The sequence below is a fragment of the Candoia aspera genome, chromosome 4 (assembly GCF_035149785.1).
Source record: "Candoia aspera isolate rCanAsp1 chromosome 4, rCanAsp1.hap2, whole genome shotgun sequence".
NCBI lineage: Eukaryota > Metazoa > Chordata > Lepidosauria > Squamata > Boidae > Candoia > Candoia aspera.
In genome coordinates, this window is record NC_086156.1 from 71,748,153 (window position 1) to 71,765,396 (window position 17,244).

A 17,244-nucleotide genomic window follows, 5' to 3' on the forward strand; every position below is an offset into this window, starting at 1 on the left:
CAATTGACCTCTGTCTTGTTCTTCGTTGCCGTTTAGGGGCGGGTAACAAACCAACCACATTTCAATTTAATGTGTTGTGCGAACTCAGACCACTTGGTTAGTTTATGCTTCAATGCATCGTGCCAAGCTAGAAAACTGATTTAAATAAACCACCCTCACGTCAATCATGGGAACGCACGTCATACGTCAACTCACGTCATTTCTACGCCCCTGCACGTAGAAAGAACTGAGGGCCACAGCTACTTCCGTATGACGATTACTCTCTCTCCCTCCCACAGGAACGGAAGTGACGTCTCACCTCGCCTGCCCGGTTCCTGGCTGGTGTTTTAGCCGTTGGCGGCGGCTACTCGTGGCAACGGTGATGGAGACTGCGGCGAGTCCCGGCGAGCGCTGGGCGCCGGTGGGCGCGGTAGCCGAGGTCCAAGCTGGAGAAGAAGAAGTAGGGGAGGAGATCGAAGCCGAGCCGGGATCCCCGCGGGCGCTGATGGCGGAGCGCCGCCGCCTCCACTCGGCGCTCCTGGCTTTGGCTTCGCACTTCGCCCAGGTCCAGTTCCGGCTCCGGCAAGTGGCGCACGCCGGTCCAGGACAGCAGCAGCGCCTCCTCCGCGAGCTCGAGGAGTTCGCTTTCCGCGGCTGCCCCGGTTCCGGCCTCGGCTTCGCCGCGGCGGCAGTGGATGGAGTGGGCGGTGACGCCAAGGTGAGCAGGAGCTGGAGGGCATCGGCTTGGCAGCTGATCCGAAGCCGTAGCTGCGGATCGGGAAGTTGCGTGGTCGCGGCCGTCTTCTGCTCTGCTCTTTCAAAGAGACATTAGGCAGACTCCGTTGCCTAATAAATCTGATCTCCTATATATATGATAGTGGTAAATCTAGAGCCGCTTGGGATAGTTGTATGTTAAGCTACTACAAAGATTTCCTGGAACTTGGCTCTGTGCAGTGCCTAATTTACCCACCACTGGATAAATATTCCAGTTACTTAAAAGTTTTGATGTTGGTATTTAGAAGCACAAGTAGTTTTCCGGCCCCATATTAAGCACAGAACATAAAAGGAAACATTACCGAAGATGCGGCCACTCTAGCCTTTCAGGAACAATTTATTTCTGTCAAAGCTAATGAAATCAGCAGTAGAGGAGAAGAGATTGTTATTATCACCTTACTAAAGCTGACCAGCTGTCAAAATACAGAACTTAAATAACATTAAGATTTGGGCTCATTCTGGTTTTCCTGGTGGGGGTGTACCCACAGTTCCAACACAGTGGGGACATGATTTTTTTTAAGTTGTTATAAAGCCAGACTTGCAGTTTTCCATTTACTTCCTCTAAATTATTGACACTAATATTAATCAAAAAATTAGAAAATCTTTTTTTCAACCAGCACAAATTAATAAAATGTATGTGCCAACAGACTTATAGGACTTTCTCTTTTCAGAATTACTACTTGAAGGTGTGATAGTCCAGTTTGTTTGTTTTTAAAACTTTGTGATTAATAAATAAGCAAGAATCCAGCTTAATAATACAGATTTTGGGGGAATTTTGAATTAGAAAATGTTCAAGCATCTGTCATTTTTTGAGATTTGATTGAAGTATAATCAAGGAGGAGAAGGATATAAATAATATCCATACAACCAAGGCAGCATAAAGTTTGGAGTCTTATCTTCAGTATCATGCCAGCTAACTTTTGCTAATCCCTAACAAATTATCGCTATCACGGAGCATTTGCTCTAACTAGATCTGATGTATTGCCTTTGGTAGTCACTGACAGTAGATTCCCTACTGTGGATACCTCTGTCTGTGTAACTCGCCCACTGTAATGGATGTGGGACATGTCCTTCTGTACAGGTAATTCTTGCTTAGTGACCGTTCACAGTTACAACAGTGATGAAAAAGTAACTTTATGGCCAATCCTCGCATTTACAACCTTCACGGGTGTGTAAAGCAAAGGAAAGCTGATCGTAAGCCCATTCGTGGTTTCACTTAGTGACCACTTTGCTTAATGACCAAGTTGCCAATCCCAGTTGTGGTCGATAAGCAAGGACTACCTGTACTGAAATTTACATGGGACTTAATTAGATCCCTCATAAAAGAATTCCCAGGTGATGTTGAGTGGCACATCAGTTTTCTTCTGATAGACCATAGAATTGTTGTTACCCACAATAGTGCCAATTTTTGTCTAGCTGCTATGAGGCCACAGCAGTGAATATTGTCCAACATGGCCAAACCCTTTAAAAACATTTACTCTTCCTATAGATTCCTTGTTGCCTCTTGTATATGCTAGTCTGTGACAATAATAAAAACATACAAATACAGAAAATGGAATAAAAGATTATTCATCATTAGTTAGAGCCAAGCCTCACTGATTTAATGAGCCTCCCATGTTCATGACTGCAACCCAAGTATGGATGTTTTCAAATGTAGTAAACTAAGAAAATGTGGAATATAAATTGTATGTGATTTATAATTATATCAGAAGCGTTTCCAGTTCTTAAAAGTATTTGCACTGAAATATTTATTAACATTGATGAAGCATACATAATCCTAGTTTTAATTTTGAGTAGTCTAACACGCTCAATACGTTGGTTTCCACCTGAGATGTCAAAGCTCAATTCAAGCCCACGAAGTGAGTGCTGTGATCAAATCAGAAAATATGTTTTTGAAAACTCTCCAAGATCTGGGAAATCTTTGAGGTTCCAGTACTATATCCTTTTTATTCATTAGTGTTTTTTTATTCGTTAGTGTTAACAAAGCAAATTACTTTGCTTACCTAACAATTGTTTGCTGTATTCTGCATCTCCTTATATTAGTTCTTACATCCTGTTGCACTAGAAAGGCATGGTTTTCTGAATTGATCCATGGAATTTAATGTGCTTGTCACGAGGTTTTCTAGGTTTTAGCTGTAGGGCATCCTTCCCCACCTGCCCCTTCCAGTGATTATGGGTTACAACTCTTGAAACTAATGGGATTTGTGGACAGAAATAAGAACTGGAGAAAGATGCTCTAAAGGAATGTTCAACATTCTGTTAGCTCTGGAATGTGCACACGGTTCTTTGGAACCTTATTCTAATTTTACTCTTAAAGTCAATAGGAGTCTGGTAGCATCTTTTCTGATCAACAAATTATATAAAACATAGGCTTTTGTGAGCTGCAGCTCACTTCATTAACTGCATAGTGTGACTAGATTGATCAGTCTAGCCGTTTGGCGCATTTGATGAAGTGAGCTGCATCCCCTGAAAGCTTATGCCTTTTAATAAAATTTGTTAATCAGAAAAGTTGCTATCAGACTCCTCCTGATTTTTTGCTCCCATAGACTAACACAGCTCTCCTCCTCCAATTACTCTAATTTACAAAGAGATACAAGATGATTTTTTTCTTTATTTCAGAATGAATTTGAGAAGCAAGAACAGCTTGAAGCACGGAAGGAGAAGCAACGGGAACTCATTCTGCAGCTCAAGGCACAGTTGGATGACTTGGAAACATTTGCCTACCAGGAGGGCAGCTATGATGCACTGCCTCAGTCTGTGGTCATGGAGAGACAGCGGGTGAGGCCCACTGGTATATAGTCAGGCATAATCTTTATTTGCCTACAGAGGGGCACCTTTTAGCTGAGCCGCTTGATCTTTAATCATTTGGGGAGGAGAATCCTTGGGGAGGGGTGAGATTAACCCCTGTTTTGTTCTCACTGTGCTTCACAGGTGATTATTGAGGAGCTAATCAAGAAATTGGACATGAACTTGAGTGAGGACATTGCCTTACTATCCCCAGAGGAGTTGCGTCAGCAGGTGGATGCTGCTGTGGCACAAATTGTCAACCCAGCACGTGTAAAGGAACAGCTGGTGGATCAGCTGAAAACCCAGATCCGGGACCTTGAAATGTTTATCAATTTCATCCAGGGTCAGAAAACGCAAATATCTTGCATACTGGGCACAATCCATGGGGTTGGCTAGGAACCAGATCTGAAAGGGAACATGGAATGTATTGAATAACCTGAGGTTCTGGATTGAATTGTGATGCCAAATTAATATAAATATTTACTTCAGCTTAAGGCATTAATAGGTATCAAGTTTTGTTTATTCCTTCTTAAATTAGAGGGAAAATGAGAAGAACCAAGTCCTGTTTAATAATTTTTCAGTAGGGTAGTCCTTCTCCTGTCTTGCAGGGGGAAAAAAGCTAAATTCCTATGGAACCTGAATATCCTAGAACATTTATTCTGGCATAAGTTTTCTAGAGTCCACTTCATAGATCCTATTATTATCCGAAGTTTAATTCTGTAAGCCGCCCAGAGTCACCGTGTGAGAGTTGGGCAGCTTTACAAATTTGTTAGATAGATAGATAGATAGATAGATAGATAGATAGATAGATAGATAGATAGATAGATAGATAGATAGATAGATAGATAGTTGCAGATATATTAGGTTCTGTAATGTTGTCTGAAAAGATAAGGAGATCATGGTCATACCAAAATTTGTTGCACCATCTGCTTATCTATGTGGCTTGTGGAATGGTTGCTTCAGGTGGCTGTTTATAAATAAGACCTATGAGGATTGCTGTCTAAGATGAACAGCTGATCGCTGTTGATACTTTAGAGTGATTTCAGTTGTGACCTATTGCAGGATTTGATAACATTGGCCATCACAATAGCAAGGATATAGTCACTTCCTCATCCAGTGTTATATTCACTTTCAGTTGGCCTTCTGCATTCTTTCTGCAGTATAGGTAATTCTTTCTGTTCTGTGAGAGAATAAAGATACACAAATTTGACATCTGAAAAAGCAGTATCTGGCAAAAAGTATGACATGATTTCAATTATTGACTATTAAAATCACGTACTCTGACCTTATTTAGACAAGCCCATAAGACCTGGCTCTTTTCCCAAAACTAGAATTGGTGGTGGCCCTTGGGGGTTGTGGGATGGTGATTATTTTCTTCTGACGTTCTTTTTGTATTTTATGAATAGTTCTACATTTTTTATATCGTATGCCACCCAGCTTCATAATGGAGTTGGGTAGCTTAGAAATTTAATTAAATAAATAAGTAAGTAAAGTATTAACATTAATAAATTTACAGTGGCATAGGGTCTCTCTGAAATCCAGAGAATGGCAGTAAACAAAGTTTTTCATATTTTTGTTTTTAACAAAGACTCTGATGACCACTCAACTTTTATTATAGAATCACTACATACCAACTCCGGATATTTTTGTCTATCTAGAAAGAGTCCTCCTTGAGGGAGATAGGCGGTGATAGAAATTTGAAAAATAAATAAATAGGGGTAATCCTTTACAAAGGCTTGTACAGAACTGAGATATCCTCAGATGATTGCACTGAATGTGGAAGCAGAGAATATAGAAATAATGTATTGCAGCTGTTAGGTTTCATCTGTGTAAAGACAGCTGAAACAGAAGGATTATTGCTGGGATGAAGCTGGGCCTATGGATCACTGGGTCTGTGGATGTGAGCCAAAGCTGGTTTGGTTTTATAATGGTTTTATATTGGTTTTATAATGGTTGGCCAAAATCTTTTTCTTTCTGATATTGCAGAAGAAGGCAGTCCTGGCAAACCAGAGGATGGACATTGTGACTGTTCAGGTGGAAAAACTGGAAGTGGCACCTGCAAGCCAAACGCACAGCAACCCCACAGAAGCAACCGAGGTGGGTATCTGAGCAACTTCAGAGGCCCATATAGATTTGCTCTTAATCAAATAAATAAATAAAGGCTTTTTTTTTTTTTTTTGAAAAATTGATTCTAGATCAATGTTTAGTTAAAAAGATTGGATGAATAAAAAAATGTGTGGGGCCTTTTGCTTGTTGTAGGAATGAAGAGATGGCAGTTTGGAGTGGGTGGGTGGGTGAGAGAGCTGGAGTGTACAGAACCCATCCATCACAGGCTCACCTGCCCCAGTTCTTATTTCCTTTTCAGCCTCCAAGATGTTGGCAGAAGCAGCCACCAGTATCTTGTTTATACTATATTGTGGAAAAATTCAGCACCGTTTCTTTGGAAAGAGCTGAGTAGGAATTGGTCATCCTCATCAGCTGAGCTTTCCCCAGATGCCCCTTTGTAACCTTGATTTCTCTCTCACTAGTGGAGGTGTATTACTACAGGCTTATATTAATTTCTTGTGCTTGAAAATCAGCCACAGGCATCAAATGTCCCATCACTATAAGGAACTCAGATTCTTAAATATCAGACAGCCAAATGCCTTGGGGGTTTCCTGAAAAATGCTATGGGTGCAAGAGCTATAGGCGGAATGTGCTGTTTGATTGTACATACCAGGCTAATGAAATATGGAGTGAATTATGTGCATGTTGCAAAACACCCACAGATGGAAGAGGCAGCTCTATTCCTGCCTTAAGATTGATATATGGGCAACAATGTGGGCCTGTGTCTCCTTTTCATTATCTGCCCATGTTGTCCTGTTGAATGAGTCAGCACAGATATTACTACCCTCTTTCATGATCACCCATCATCTATATCAGTGCCCACCAACCCCAGTCTCAAGTACTGTTTCTTTTCCAAAACTATACAAGAATGTTGCTAAAGTGAGCCCTTCTTATCACTGCAACCATCATAGCCTTCCTCCTCATTCTGTCCCTTCCTCAATCAGTGATATGAGGCCCTGCAATACACAAGGATACACGACTCTGTTAAAGAATATTAAAGAATATTCACTTTCTTTCTGCAGTGAACCCAGAAGATGCCCAGAAGATGCGAGAAACGGGGCTACATCTCATGCGTCGGATGCTTGCTGTGCTACAGATTTTTGCCTTGAGCCAATTTGGTTGTGCAACAGGCCAAATCCCTCATCATTTATGGCAGAGGGACAAGTCTGACAGAGATTATTCCCCTTTAGTGAACAAGCTAGAGATGGCTGTGGCCCATGTCAGGCAACTTGCTCAAAAGTACCAGTTGCGAGAGCTGGAGCATGTCATCAGCTACTCAGGTGTCCAGGATACTTCTTTGGGAGGACGTGATGAACTAACGCTGGCTGTACGTAAAGAACTGACAACTGCTGTGCGGGATCTGCTGGCTCATGGTCTCTACGCCCCATCTCCTGGGATGAGCTTGGTTCTAGCTCCAATTGCCTGCTTGCTGCCTATGCTGGGCTCCTCCCCTCAGCCCATGCACCCATGGGAACTCTTTGTGAAGTATTACAGTTCAAAGAATGGCCGTGCCTTTGTGGAATCGCCAGCGCGCAAACTCTCCCAGTCTTTTGCCCTCCCAGTGATGGGTGGGGTACCTGCCACCCCAAAGCAGAGCCTGCTGTCAGCCATTCACACAGTATTGTCAGAACATGATCCATTCAAGCGTAGTGCAGACTCAGAACTGAAGGCACTGATATGCCTGGCGCTCAACGAGCAGCGTCTAGTCTCGTGGCTCAACCTCATCTGTAAGTCAGGAACATTGATCCAAGTCCACTACCAGCCCTGGAGTTACATGGCCCAGACAGGCTTTGAGGGAGCCCTTAATCTCCTTAGCCGCCTTAGTAATCTACAGTTCAGCCTTCCTGTGGACCTGGCTGTACGGCAGCTGAAAAACATCAAGGATGCCTTTTGAGTGGCTTGGCAGGTGGACGCTGCTTCAGTCCTGGGGTTGGCTGGGTGTGTGTGTGGGGCGGGGGGGCATTTGTTGCTCTGTCCAGGAGGCCAATCCTGGGGAGGAAAATGCTGCTAGTTGGCTGTAGTCTCCTGTTGCTGAACTGCTGCTATTAGCTATTCCAGTTGCATGCATCAGGCTGGCTAGAGCTCCTGATTGGCAGGAGTTCTGAGGTACCTGTTGCATGGACAAATTTGACAGCAGAGCTAGAGAGCATTTCACTTGCCAATAGACATTTTAAGGGGATGTTAGGAAGTTGTTTTTGTCCTGCCATGGAACCAAGGTTATATTTAAACATAGCTAATATTTTAGTTGCATCACAGTTTATGTGTTCTCTCCCTGAGGCATAGGGGAGTGATGCCTAGGTTTGTAATTTCACTTTTAAATATACTGCCTGGCTTCTCACATTTGAAGAAGTGGCTTTCTATGTGCCAGTAGCCTTAAAACTATTTGATACTGATGCTGCAGAACCAGTTACTTGCAGGGAGATGTGTTTGTTTTTTCCAGTCAAGCTATTTTGTGCTGAAATAGAATCCAGTGTATCCTTGCGTGTCAATGTATGCCCAATATTTTCAGCTGGCTTGCTGATAAGGGAATACATTGGTTAAGTAAATACCACAGTTTACTCAGATTCCAACCAGACTTGATGAAAACAGAAAATTCAATACACTCAGGTGTTGAGAGAGATTTTGGGGATTAGGTGGGAAGGAAGAATGAGAGAAGATAATGCACTTGTTTGTAGAAGCAGTTTAATTTGGGATCCTGGTTACTTTGATTTGTCAGAGTGGGTTGGAGGTCTTGGCTTGATGTCAAGAATGAAAAAGCTGTTAAGCTTGAAAGTTTAAACAGCACTTAAAGCTTCCTCCTTGAAAGAACAAGCACCTGGATGCTGGATGCTGGATGCCTCCTTGCTGGCACACAAAGTAGTCTTCTCTGACTTGGTCTGCACAACCAGCCCTAAGCTGCTGTTTTGGAAATTCACACTGCCGAACATTGAAGCTGAACCTATTGATTCTTCCATTAGATCTCTTAAAACAACAAGGCTTGGCTAGAATGTTCTTTTGAGCTATTTCTCTCCAGTGGAGTAGAATAGTGATAAAAGATGTATCTAAAAGGGATCCATTCCAGATTGTAGCACTCTTCCATTAGGTCAACAGTAATCTTTTAGTCTCCATGTAGACAGCACTTGTAACTCTATACAGTCTCTCTTAAGACTTCCTATATTTGTGAGACTGAAAGCAAACTGCAGTTCTCAAAGCTTTCTGACTATGCCATTGCTCAAGAGGGCAAGCAGGGGGGCTCATTGGCCTTTTGGCCACATAAACTGTGCAGTTTTATTTTTGTTTTCTTTTCTGAAAAACTAGTTGTGATACATCTCTATATATGAATGGTCTGACTGAAATTCCTGTCCAGTGTAGGTGCTCTCTTCTACCCTTAGGTGGTTTATCTGTTGGTGCACTTTAGAAAACCGTCCTAAGCCCTTCAGTTAAAAGTATCTGTTTGTGTGTTTTGACACCAGTTCATTGCAATGGAAGAATGCATTGATGGGGAAAATATGTCTTTTGCTGATAATAAACTCAGCCTGGTGTCTTAGGTTTTTTTTTTCATTTAATTTTCATTTGGTTTTATTTGAGTTCCTGCACTGAATTGGGATTAGACTCAAAGGCCTAATTGGCTTCTTCCCACTCTGCAGTTCTAATTGTTTCTCTAGGCTGACATGGCTGCCACAGAATCTGCTCCTGGCCACGTGTACATGTTTGGCTGAGGAAAAGTGAAGTATCTCTTTCAAAGGAGTTGCTCAATCTTCCTAGGGAAGGTACACAGTTCTGAGGATGATAGATCTTTCACAAAGAATGAAATAAATGGATTCATCTTTCCAACAGAATATGGAAAGATGATAGGAATATCAGCAAACAAAAGTATTATAGTTGTGTCTATGGAGATTTTTGGCATGAAGCTGATCCTGCTTTACTTGGTCCTCTAGTGATGGGGAAGAAATTGACACAGGGAATTCAGTATGTTGCACTACAGTGTATTTCCTTTGTTAAAAAAAAAAAAGCTGATGTTATCTTTAAGCATAGAAGAGAATCACCAACAAACTGACTGCTATTGTGAAAATGAGTTACAAAAGTGTCTAAAATCGTCCATCAGGAGCAAAGATAAATGACAGCCTCAAGAAAGAATATGGGTTCTTCACAAGAGACTACAGCACTTTGAAAGAGGCTTTGATACTTAATGCACCCTCTAGTCTAAGGAAGAGCTGGGTTTGTATACAGGTATTAAAAGTGACCTCAATTTTCTTCCTTTTTGTGGAGCACTGTTCATACTTGGCAGTGGGGGGGTGTCATTAGTAGGCCTGAAAGAAACAGAGGTTTCTAGAATTATGAAATAAATTGAAAGGAAAACCTGATAGGTAAGGGATTATTTAAATGACAGCCAATGAGGATTAGTGACAGTGAAAGGGAGGGAGGTGGAATGGAGTAGCCTAAATTCTGAACTGACAACTATTCTGTGATGCATTCCTGCTTTTTTTCAGTTAATTGTATTTATTGCAATAGATTAGGGGAGAGCAGCTGTTTTGCCTCCAAATAGCAGACGAAAACATAACACACACTCTAATAATTGACTCCTATTAGCATAAAATAGATTATACTGTTATTAGGAACTTGGCAGCTTTTTGTGATAGCCATTCATTCCCTGCCATCTTCACCACTTGAGAACCACAATGTATTTTTCCCAAGTAGTGGTAAGTAGTGTTTATTATTTGCCTAATTAATGGTAACACAAGGTCCTAATAACAAATACCCCAGCTCTTTCATAGAATATACAGTCAGAAAAATAATATTTGATTAAAACAAAGTCGATACACTTGATACACGGGCATCTATCTTCAAAATTATATAGGAGGAGGAGCAAGAAAACAGCTGTAATATATTATCTAAGTTTTCAGCTAGCTGGAAAGCACTTTGTTCATGTTCTTCTCAGCTATGAAATAGCAATAGGTATTTTAGGGGTCCATAAGTTTTTGAAATGTGGAGGATCCAATATAAAATGTCAAAATGTTCTGTCAGGAATAAGCCCTATTAGTGCTCCTGCAGTAAATACCATTTACAGTGAGCCCTTCTAGTGCATGTTCCTGTTCATCTATACAGTCTGCTATGGTTTGTGAGCCCTGAGCAATAACTGACAGCCAGCATAAAAACATGTACATTGCTGGTTTGATCCTGCACAGACACAGGTATGGAAAAAACAAACTCAAATGGCAGCATGATCAATTCTGCATTACTAATTGTTACAGTGAACAAATGAGATCAATGAATTAATAAAACTGAGGTGTACTAAATTTAAAAAATCAATATCCCAATTCATCCTCACAAATGATCAGTCATGCACTTGAAGCCTTCACTTAGAGAATCAATGATTTGTCACAGGCCAGAACTTTGGCAGAGACATAACCTCAAAAAGTTCAGTGTGTTTGATAGGTTTTGTTCAGCTGCTCTTTTTATTATACTTTTATGTATCTTTCAAAAAAAAATTACAGCTTCAAGTTTCAGCACATAACACCATAATATTGTAAGTCTTAACATTCAAGACGTTAGTGACAGTCATTCTCTAGAACTATCAATGTTGTATACAAATTTGCATAGCTTAACAATTCTATGATTAAATTAGATGCTCTGAGAAACAATATTGAAACAATTCTGAAATAGTCACATTAGTCAACATGATACTCATACCGTTAACCTCCCATTTCAAAAACAAAAACACAAAAAAGGAAAATGCTGTGTTGCATTGACCTTAAAAAATTAAACCATAATAAACAATAGTCTAGAACAGTGGTTTTCGACCAGGGCAAAGGGCCACAGGTGAAGAACATGTGATGGGTGGCTGCAGCATGTGTTGAGGGGGCCACAGAAAAGCAAAGTGTATTATACTGCAAATACTTCCTTGTTGATGCCAAATAAGGCACCAGTTACTGTCCTGTGTCTGTATCCAGTGATGGGACCTGGACAGGTACACAGGAGAAAAACAAGGTTGGAAGGGGAACATGGGCGGAAAAAGTTTGAGAAATACTGGTCTGGAAGATTCTCAGAGAATATGGGTGGGAGCTTTCCAGTATTTTCAAATAAGGGAATTTTCTCTTGGCTATGTAAGAGGATTTATGGAAAAGATCTATTCCTTAGCAATTTGAATAACAAAAAAAAAAATGGGAAATGCATGTTAGGTTGCTGATCCACAAAGTTATCTTTCAGTTGTCCTGTGCATGCAATACAAGAATCTTCAGCCAGTATTTTACACCAGTTGTGTAAAAGAAAATAATTTTTATGGTATATTTTAAATTCCAGATAGCACAAAACTGTTGAAGCAAAAGTTTCACTTTCAATTTACAAATTGTACAGTAATGATATTTTTATTTTTTTATTTATATTTCCAATTTAGTCATCGCCCATCTCATTCAAAGAGCCAGTTTACAATAAAGCAAGAATAAAAATTAAAATACAAGTTAAAAATACAATCAATATTATTTAAAAATATAATCCTGTTAAAAAGTTCTTGATTTACAGGAGCATCTTCAGGGTGCTAACCACCCCCAGGGTTGGTTACCCCTTTGTGCCTAAATAAATTTTTCAACATAGAAATCCAACCTTTAAAGATCTTTCTTGAATTTACTTACTCTTCCTAAATTTCTGAGTTCAGATCATTTCAGAACGGTGGGAAGAACGTCTTGCTTTGGCAGAAATAAGCAAAATAATTACAGAATTAACGTAATCTGCACAGCTCAGCCTTCTCCTACTGATAGGCTACTATTTTCATCTCCATCCCCAGCACAGTGCAGCAAGTTTTTAAATTGTTTTTAAGCTGATTCAAATAGTCCCAGTAGGGCTTTTTCTACGGAAAAAGTGTTTAGGAAATAATATCAATTGATCGTACTCTTAGCTTAACATAGAATTCAAAATGAAAGGGAGAAAAAGAGGGACTCCTGTTTTGCCTGAAGCTGGTTGGTATTCCCACGCTTAAAAAAATATATTAACAAAATAGAATCAATTGTCATCCTAGGTTCGGCTGCTCTCCCCCAACTCAAAATTTGACCTTCCTCTTTTAAATGCTTAATTCGAACCACAACTTTCACACAAAGTATGAATGAAAAGAACGGCAGAGGGCTTGCTGGGCTTGCTACCGCCATCTATTTTGGGTGGACTAGGTAGTAAATATATTAAACACATCATTACAACTACTTTTAAATCCTGGATTTCTTAATTGTTTTCTAAAAGTAAATCTTAATTTTTGAAAAGAGACGGCAGAAATTGCTTTTCATAACTCAGATATCGGAAATTTCAGCTTTCTCAGACCTACCGTCTTTCGTTTAAGTTCCATTAGCGCATGCGCAGCCTGTTAGCTAGGGTGAAAGGTTGGCGGAAGTTATTTGACTTTCTTTTTCCGGCTTCGTTCTATAGGCGAGATAGCTTCGGTAAGTTTGCCGTAGGGGTCGTGGAACAATCCATTATAATCCTCTTAAACTGTTTGGAAAGTCAGGTTGGTGGGACAGTTAAAGAGTAGATATAATTTGTCTTTGATGGTTTGGGAGGTTTGGGAATAAGAACCTGCAGCAAGTAGCTGTGATAGAGGACTTCGTTTCTCGGTCGGGGCTCTGCCTGCACGAGAGAGGGAAATATATTCTCTTAAGGGCTGATGTTCTTCTTCCTCAACTTCCATGCTAAAGTAGTCACCGTCTAGAAAAAGAAGTAAATGTGGAGGTGTCTGTTTTCAAGTAAAAATAAAGGAATGTCTACTCACTTCTAATGGGCAGCCATTGTCCTTTATCACTGTTTCCTTGGCTCTCGTTAGTGAGATTACGAAGATTAAGTTAACCCTGTTGGTGACCAAACTTCCCCCCAGCCATCATTGATCATACCTCTCATTGCTAAGGTCAAAAGATTTCTTTTAAATTCTGAGTTGTCCCACTCCCAGATAAAGCCGTATTTATATGTGAATGAAACGTTGTACATATCTGTGTATATCCAGGTGTAAGTTAGTTGATTACTTGATGGCAAGGAAATGCTTGATTTTTCAGATAACGATGTGATACATGAGTGAATGCTTTTTAAGTTTTTCTTCCTCTTCTGCTCAGAGATGGGCAAGTTTATGAAACCTGGGAAGGTGGTTCTTGTTCTGGCTGGACGTTATTCTGGACGCAAAGCTGTTATTGTTAAGGTGAGAAAGCTAGATCTCCTCAACCAAGTATTTTAGTAAAGACTCCCTGAACTCAACTCCAGATGACTAGATGGACATATCCATGTAGTCTTCTCGGCAACAATATGGAAGCGGTTTGCCAATACCTCCTTCCAGGATATTTTTTTACTCTCTAGTCTGCTCTACAGCCTTGGGATTTCCTAGTGGTTTCCCATTCAAGTATTAATCATGTCTAACCCTGCTTTGGTGTTTTCAAGATCAATTAAGTTGCCAGTTTACTTGTTAGAAGGGCTTAGTTGTGGTCCAAATTAGTGGAATATATTTGGTATTATCTTACCATTAGATTTTATTTCAAATATAAATTACCCACCATTTCAGAGCCACTTTAGAAAATATAGTTGCAGTCAAAGCCACTGGACAGCATACAGGTGCTATTATAGAACTACATAACCATACAAAAATATTACAAACTAATAAAGAGCTGTATCAGGAATAGAAACAACAAAGATGGAAATCCAGTTGCTTTGAATATCACAATGGAGAATTCTGTTTTAAAGTGATCTTAGCTACTGAGAAGAGCCAGTGACTGTCAATAATCTTATATTGTGTCTAGTTGTGTATGACTAGATTCATACATTGCAATAAGCATTGTTTATTTAAATATAGCTTACTGAACAAGCTCCAGTTTTCTGGATTACACTACATGTTAAGCCATAAAATGTAGCTTGCAAATTTCATTGGCTGGGTTCCTTTGACACACTTATTTGTTGTCAAAGCAACAAATAACATTATGGGCCTATTGAAAACTGTTTAATGTCTAATTGATTTCCGTGGATCTATATAAAGTCTAACAAACTGGGTGCAAAGTTCATTTTTGCCACTTACTACGATGTATTGAAAATTGCATTGATATATGGGATTTGATTTTATGTATATGTGTGCATATATATATATATATGAATATGAATATATGCATTGATATATGGGATGGGAGGGGGGACAGTTATTCATGGGGGTGGTTGGCCCTGTGAGGGTCCAAAGTTAAGATCTTCCCATCTGGAATTTTATATTTTATATTGTATGTTTTGTATTGTATTTTTAGGAATTTATATTGAACTGTTTTAGCGATTTGTTATTTTTGTTATTTGTAAGCCGCCCAGAGTTGTCATATGCAAAGAAATTTAATAAATAAAATAAAATAGTCATACTTGGGGCTGGCTAGTGCCTTGAAGTGCCCCTCCTATGCAATGACTGAATGAGACCACAGCCATCTGGATTTTATTATATTTGATAGTTCTGTGAAATTGTTTTATAGTGTGTTTTATATTGAAATTTTATTATATATTTATTGTCTATATTGTAAACTGCCCAGAGTCCCTCCGGTCAGAGGAGATGGGTGGTGACAAATTTGATAAACAAACAAATAAATAATAAAAATTAATGTATGTAGGCACATTTTATGATAACATGAATTCTTAAACTCCTCAAAGTGAGCTTAGGATGTAAATTCTGAACTAAGGAAAGTGAGGACAGATTTGCACAGTAATTAAACAATGATCAGCTGAAAAAATACAGAATGCCTTATTTGAAGAATGACTGGGTAAATCTTGAATAGGAGGTTCCCTATTCGGAAAAACAAAATAAATAACACTAACCCACCCACCCCATAACGTTGCAGTTTAATACCCATCAGTATCATCATTTAAACATTGTGACAGATGCTGCTTATGATGGCTTATCTTTCTAATGAGTTTCTATTACAGAACATTGACGATGGCACTTCAGACCGTCCATACAGCCATGCCTTGGTGGCAGGTATTGATCGTTACCCACGCAAAGTAACAGCCAGTATGGGCAAGAAGAAAATTGCTAAAAGGTCCAAAATCAAGTCATTCGTTAAAGTTTACAATTACAACCACTTGATGCCAACCAGGTGAGTTGGAAGGAAAAGAAAGCATGGAGGAATATTACGTGGGAGGAAAATAAAGTATGGAGGGCTGTATTTGCTCTTTCAACCAAGAGCAATAGTTTCTGTCTCCCTTCTCCTGTGCTTTTGAGCACAGCTGGGGAAGTCAAAGAAAAGCCAGGCAAGAGAGCAAAAGGGCTTCCGGGTTTGTAACTCCCCCGCCTTTTGTGTTTTGCTCAGATACTCCGTTGATATTCCCCTGGACAAAACCATTGTCAACAAGGATGTGTTTAGGGATCCTGCCCTGAAACGTAAGGCACGGCGAGAGGCCAAAGTGAAATTTGAAGAAAGGTGAATCTTGGAATAATGTTTGCTTCCAATTGAATGCATGCTGCAGGCATTAACTCTTGATGCAGCAAAAATGTTATAAGATAAGGTGGATGCAAAATAATTCCATCATAACTCATAACTGAGTTTACTTTTTTCTCTCTTGTCTCTCATCCCACCCTTTTGTAACATGTTGCTTGATGAACGAGCCTGTAGATTTCAAAGGCTTGGGTAACACTTTGAGTTGCCCTAATAAAGACAATGCTTTAAGAAGGAATTTAGACCTGTTCTGATGGTTGAGGTGGCTTGCTTCCTTGCTTATTTATTTTTCTATTTATTACATTTATATGGCTGCCCATCTCACACAACACAATTGGGCGGTGTACAACTTATTTTACAGCTTCTGTGATTCTGACAGTGTCTCTTGATTTATGTCAGTCTTCCATACTGGTTCCACTCTGAATGTGCTAGGGCTACAACTCCTAAAGTTCTCAACCACTGTACTTACGTGATACTCATTCCCTAGCTCATTTCATGCATGAAGTGATTCCTTTGGCTGATGCTCCCACATAGGGATTTGCAGAACCATTAACAAAATGTTTTCTTTCTTTCAGATATAAGACAGGCAAAAACAAGTGGTTTTTCCAGAAGCTCAGATTCTGATTTGCTTTTAGCTGCACCAATAAATGTTTTTGAAAAGCCCATTTCTCTGTGTTTGTATTGCAAATTTCCTCATCCATAGATGAGTTAGAAAGAGTAAGGCTACCAGAACTAGCCTGCAGAAATTCACTTGACCATAGAAGGCAGCAGACTTTTCTTTACTGCCATCTGCCAGTTGTCTGGATTTTTGCCCAGATCTGGTAGTGTTACTCAGACAGTAAGAATAGTAAAATAATTGTCATGAGATACTTTGTCAAGTAAAGCAGCAGAGGAATACATGAAAAATCATGTGATTGCATCATCCATTGGGGCCAATTTAAATCTGCCTCCTAATTGTGATAAAGTGAATTCTGAAGAACTGCAGACTGATTCCCTGACTCAATAGATGAAGAAAAATAAATCTCCACTATAGAACAGAGTATCCTAGATACGACATAATTGAAATAGGAATACAGTAATAGGAAATAATAATGTGTATGTGATTATTACTACACTCATAATTTGCCCTTCCTCTGGCTTTGCTGGCTGGGGAATTCTTGGAATTGAAGTCCACACATCTTAAAGTTGCAAAGGTTGAGAA

General features: G+C 39.8%; 2 protein-coding genes across 2 annotated transcripts; both read left to right on the top strand.

Annotated features, from left to right (window-relative positions):
* Positions 1–273: 273 nt before the first annotated feature.
* RUNDC1 (RUN domain containing 1) lies at positions 274–9,172 on the top strand. Its single transcript, XM_063300468.1, has 5 exons — positions 274–697; positions 3,373–3,531; positions 3,685–3,883; positions 5,527–5,637; positions 6,669–9,172. Exons 1-5 carry the CDS (start codon positions 362–364, stop codon positions 7,538–7,540), a joined length of 1,677 nt encoding a protein of 558 aa, XP_063156538.1. The 5' UTR covers positions 274–361; the 3' UTR covers positions 7,541–9,172.
* Positions 9,173–13,682: 4,510 nt separating this feature from the next.
* RPL27 (ribosomal protein L27) lies at positions 13,683–16,708 on the top strand. Its single transcript, XM_063300475.1, has 4 exons — positions 13,683–13,792; positions 15,535–15,704; positions 15,918–16,028; positions 16,619–16,708. The coding sequence occupies exons 1-4, from the start codon at positions 13,712–13,714 to the stop codon at positions 16,665–16,667; spliced, it is 411 nt and encodes a 136-aa protein (XP_063156545.1). The 5' UTR covers positions 13,683–13,711; the 3' UTR covers positions 16,668–16,708.
* Positions 16,709–17,244: the final 536 nt, after the last annotated feature.

Excerpts from the sequence above, each read along its gene's own strand:
- RUNDC1 (XM_063300468.1), top strand. The coding sequence starts at position 362 with ATGGAGACTGCGGCGAGTCCCGGCGAGCGCTGGGCGCCGGTGGGCGCG. Across the intron at positions 3,532-3,684 it reads TGGTCATGGAGAGACAGCGG|GTGATTATTGAGGAGCTAAT; the intron begins GTGAGGCCCACT and ends TGTGCTTCACAG. Across the intron at positions 3,884-5,526 it reads GTTTATCAATTTCATCCAGG|AAGAAGGCAGTCCTGGCAAA; the intron begins GTCAGAAAACGC and ends CTGATATTGCAG.
- RPL27 (XM_063300475.1), top strand. The coding sequence starts at position 13,712 with ATGGGCAAGTTTATGAAACCTGGGAAGGTGGTTCTTGTTCTGGCTGGA. Across the intron at positions 15,705-15,917 it reads AACCACTTGATGCCAACCAG|ATACTCCGTTGATATTCCCC; the intron begins GTGAGTTGGAAG and ends TGTTTTGCTCAG. Across the intron at positions 16,029-16,618 it reads AAAGTGAAATTTGAAGAAAG|ATATAAGACAGGCAAAAACA; the intron begins GTGAATCTTGGA and ends TCTTTCTTTCAG.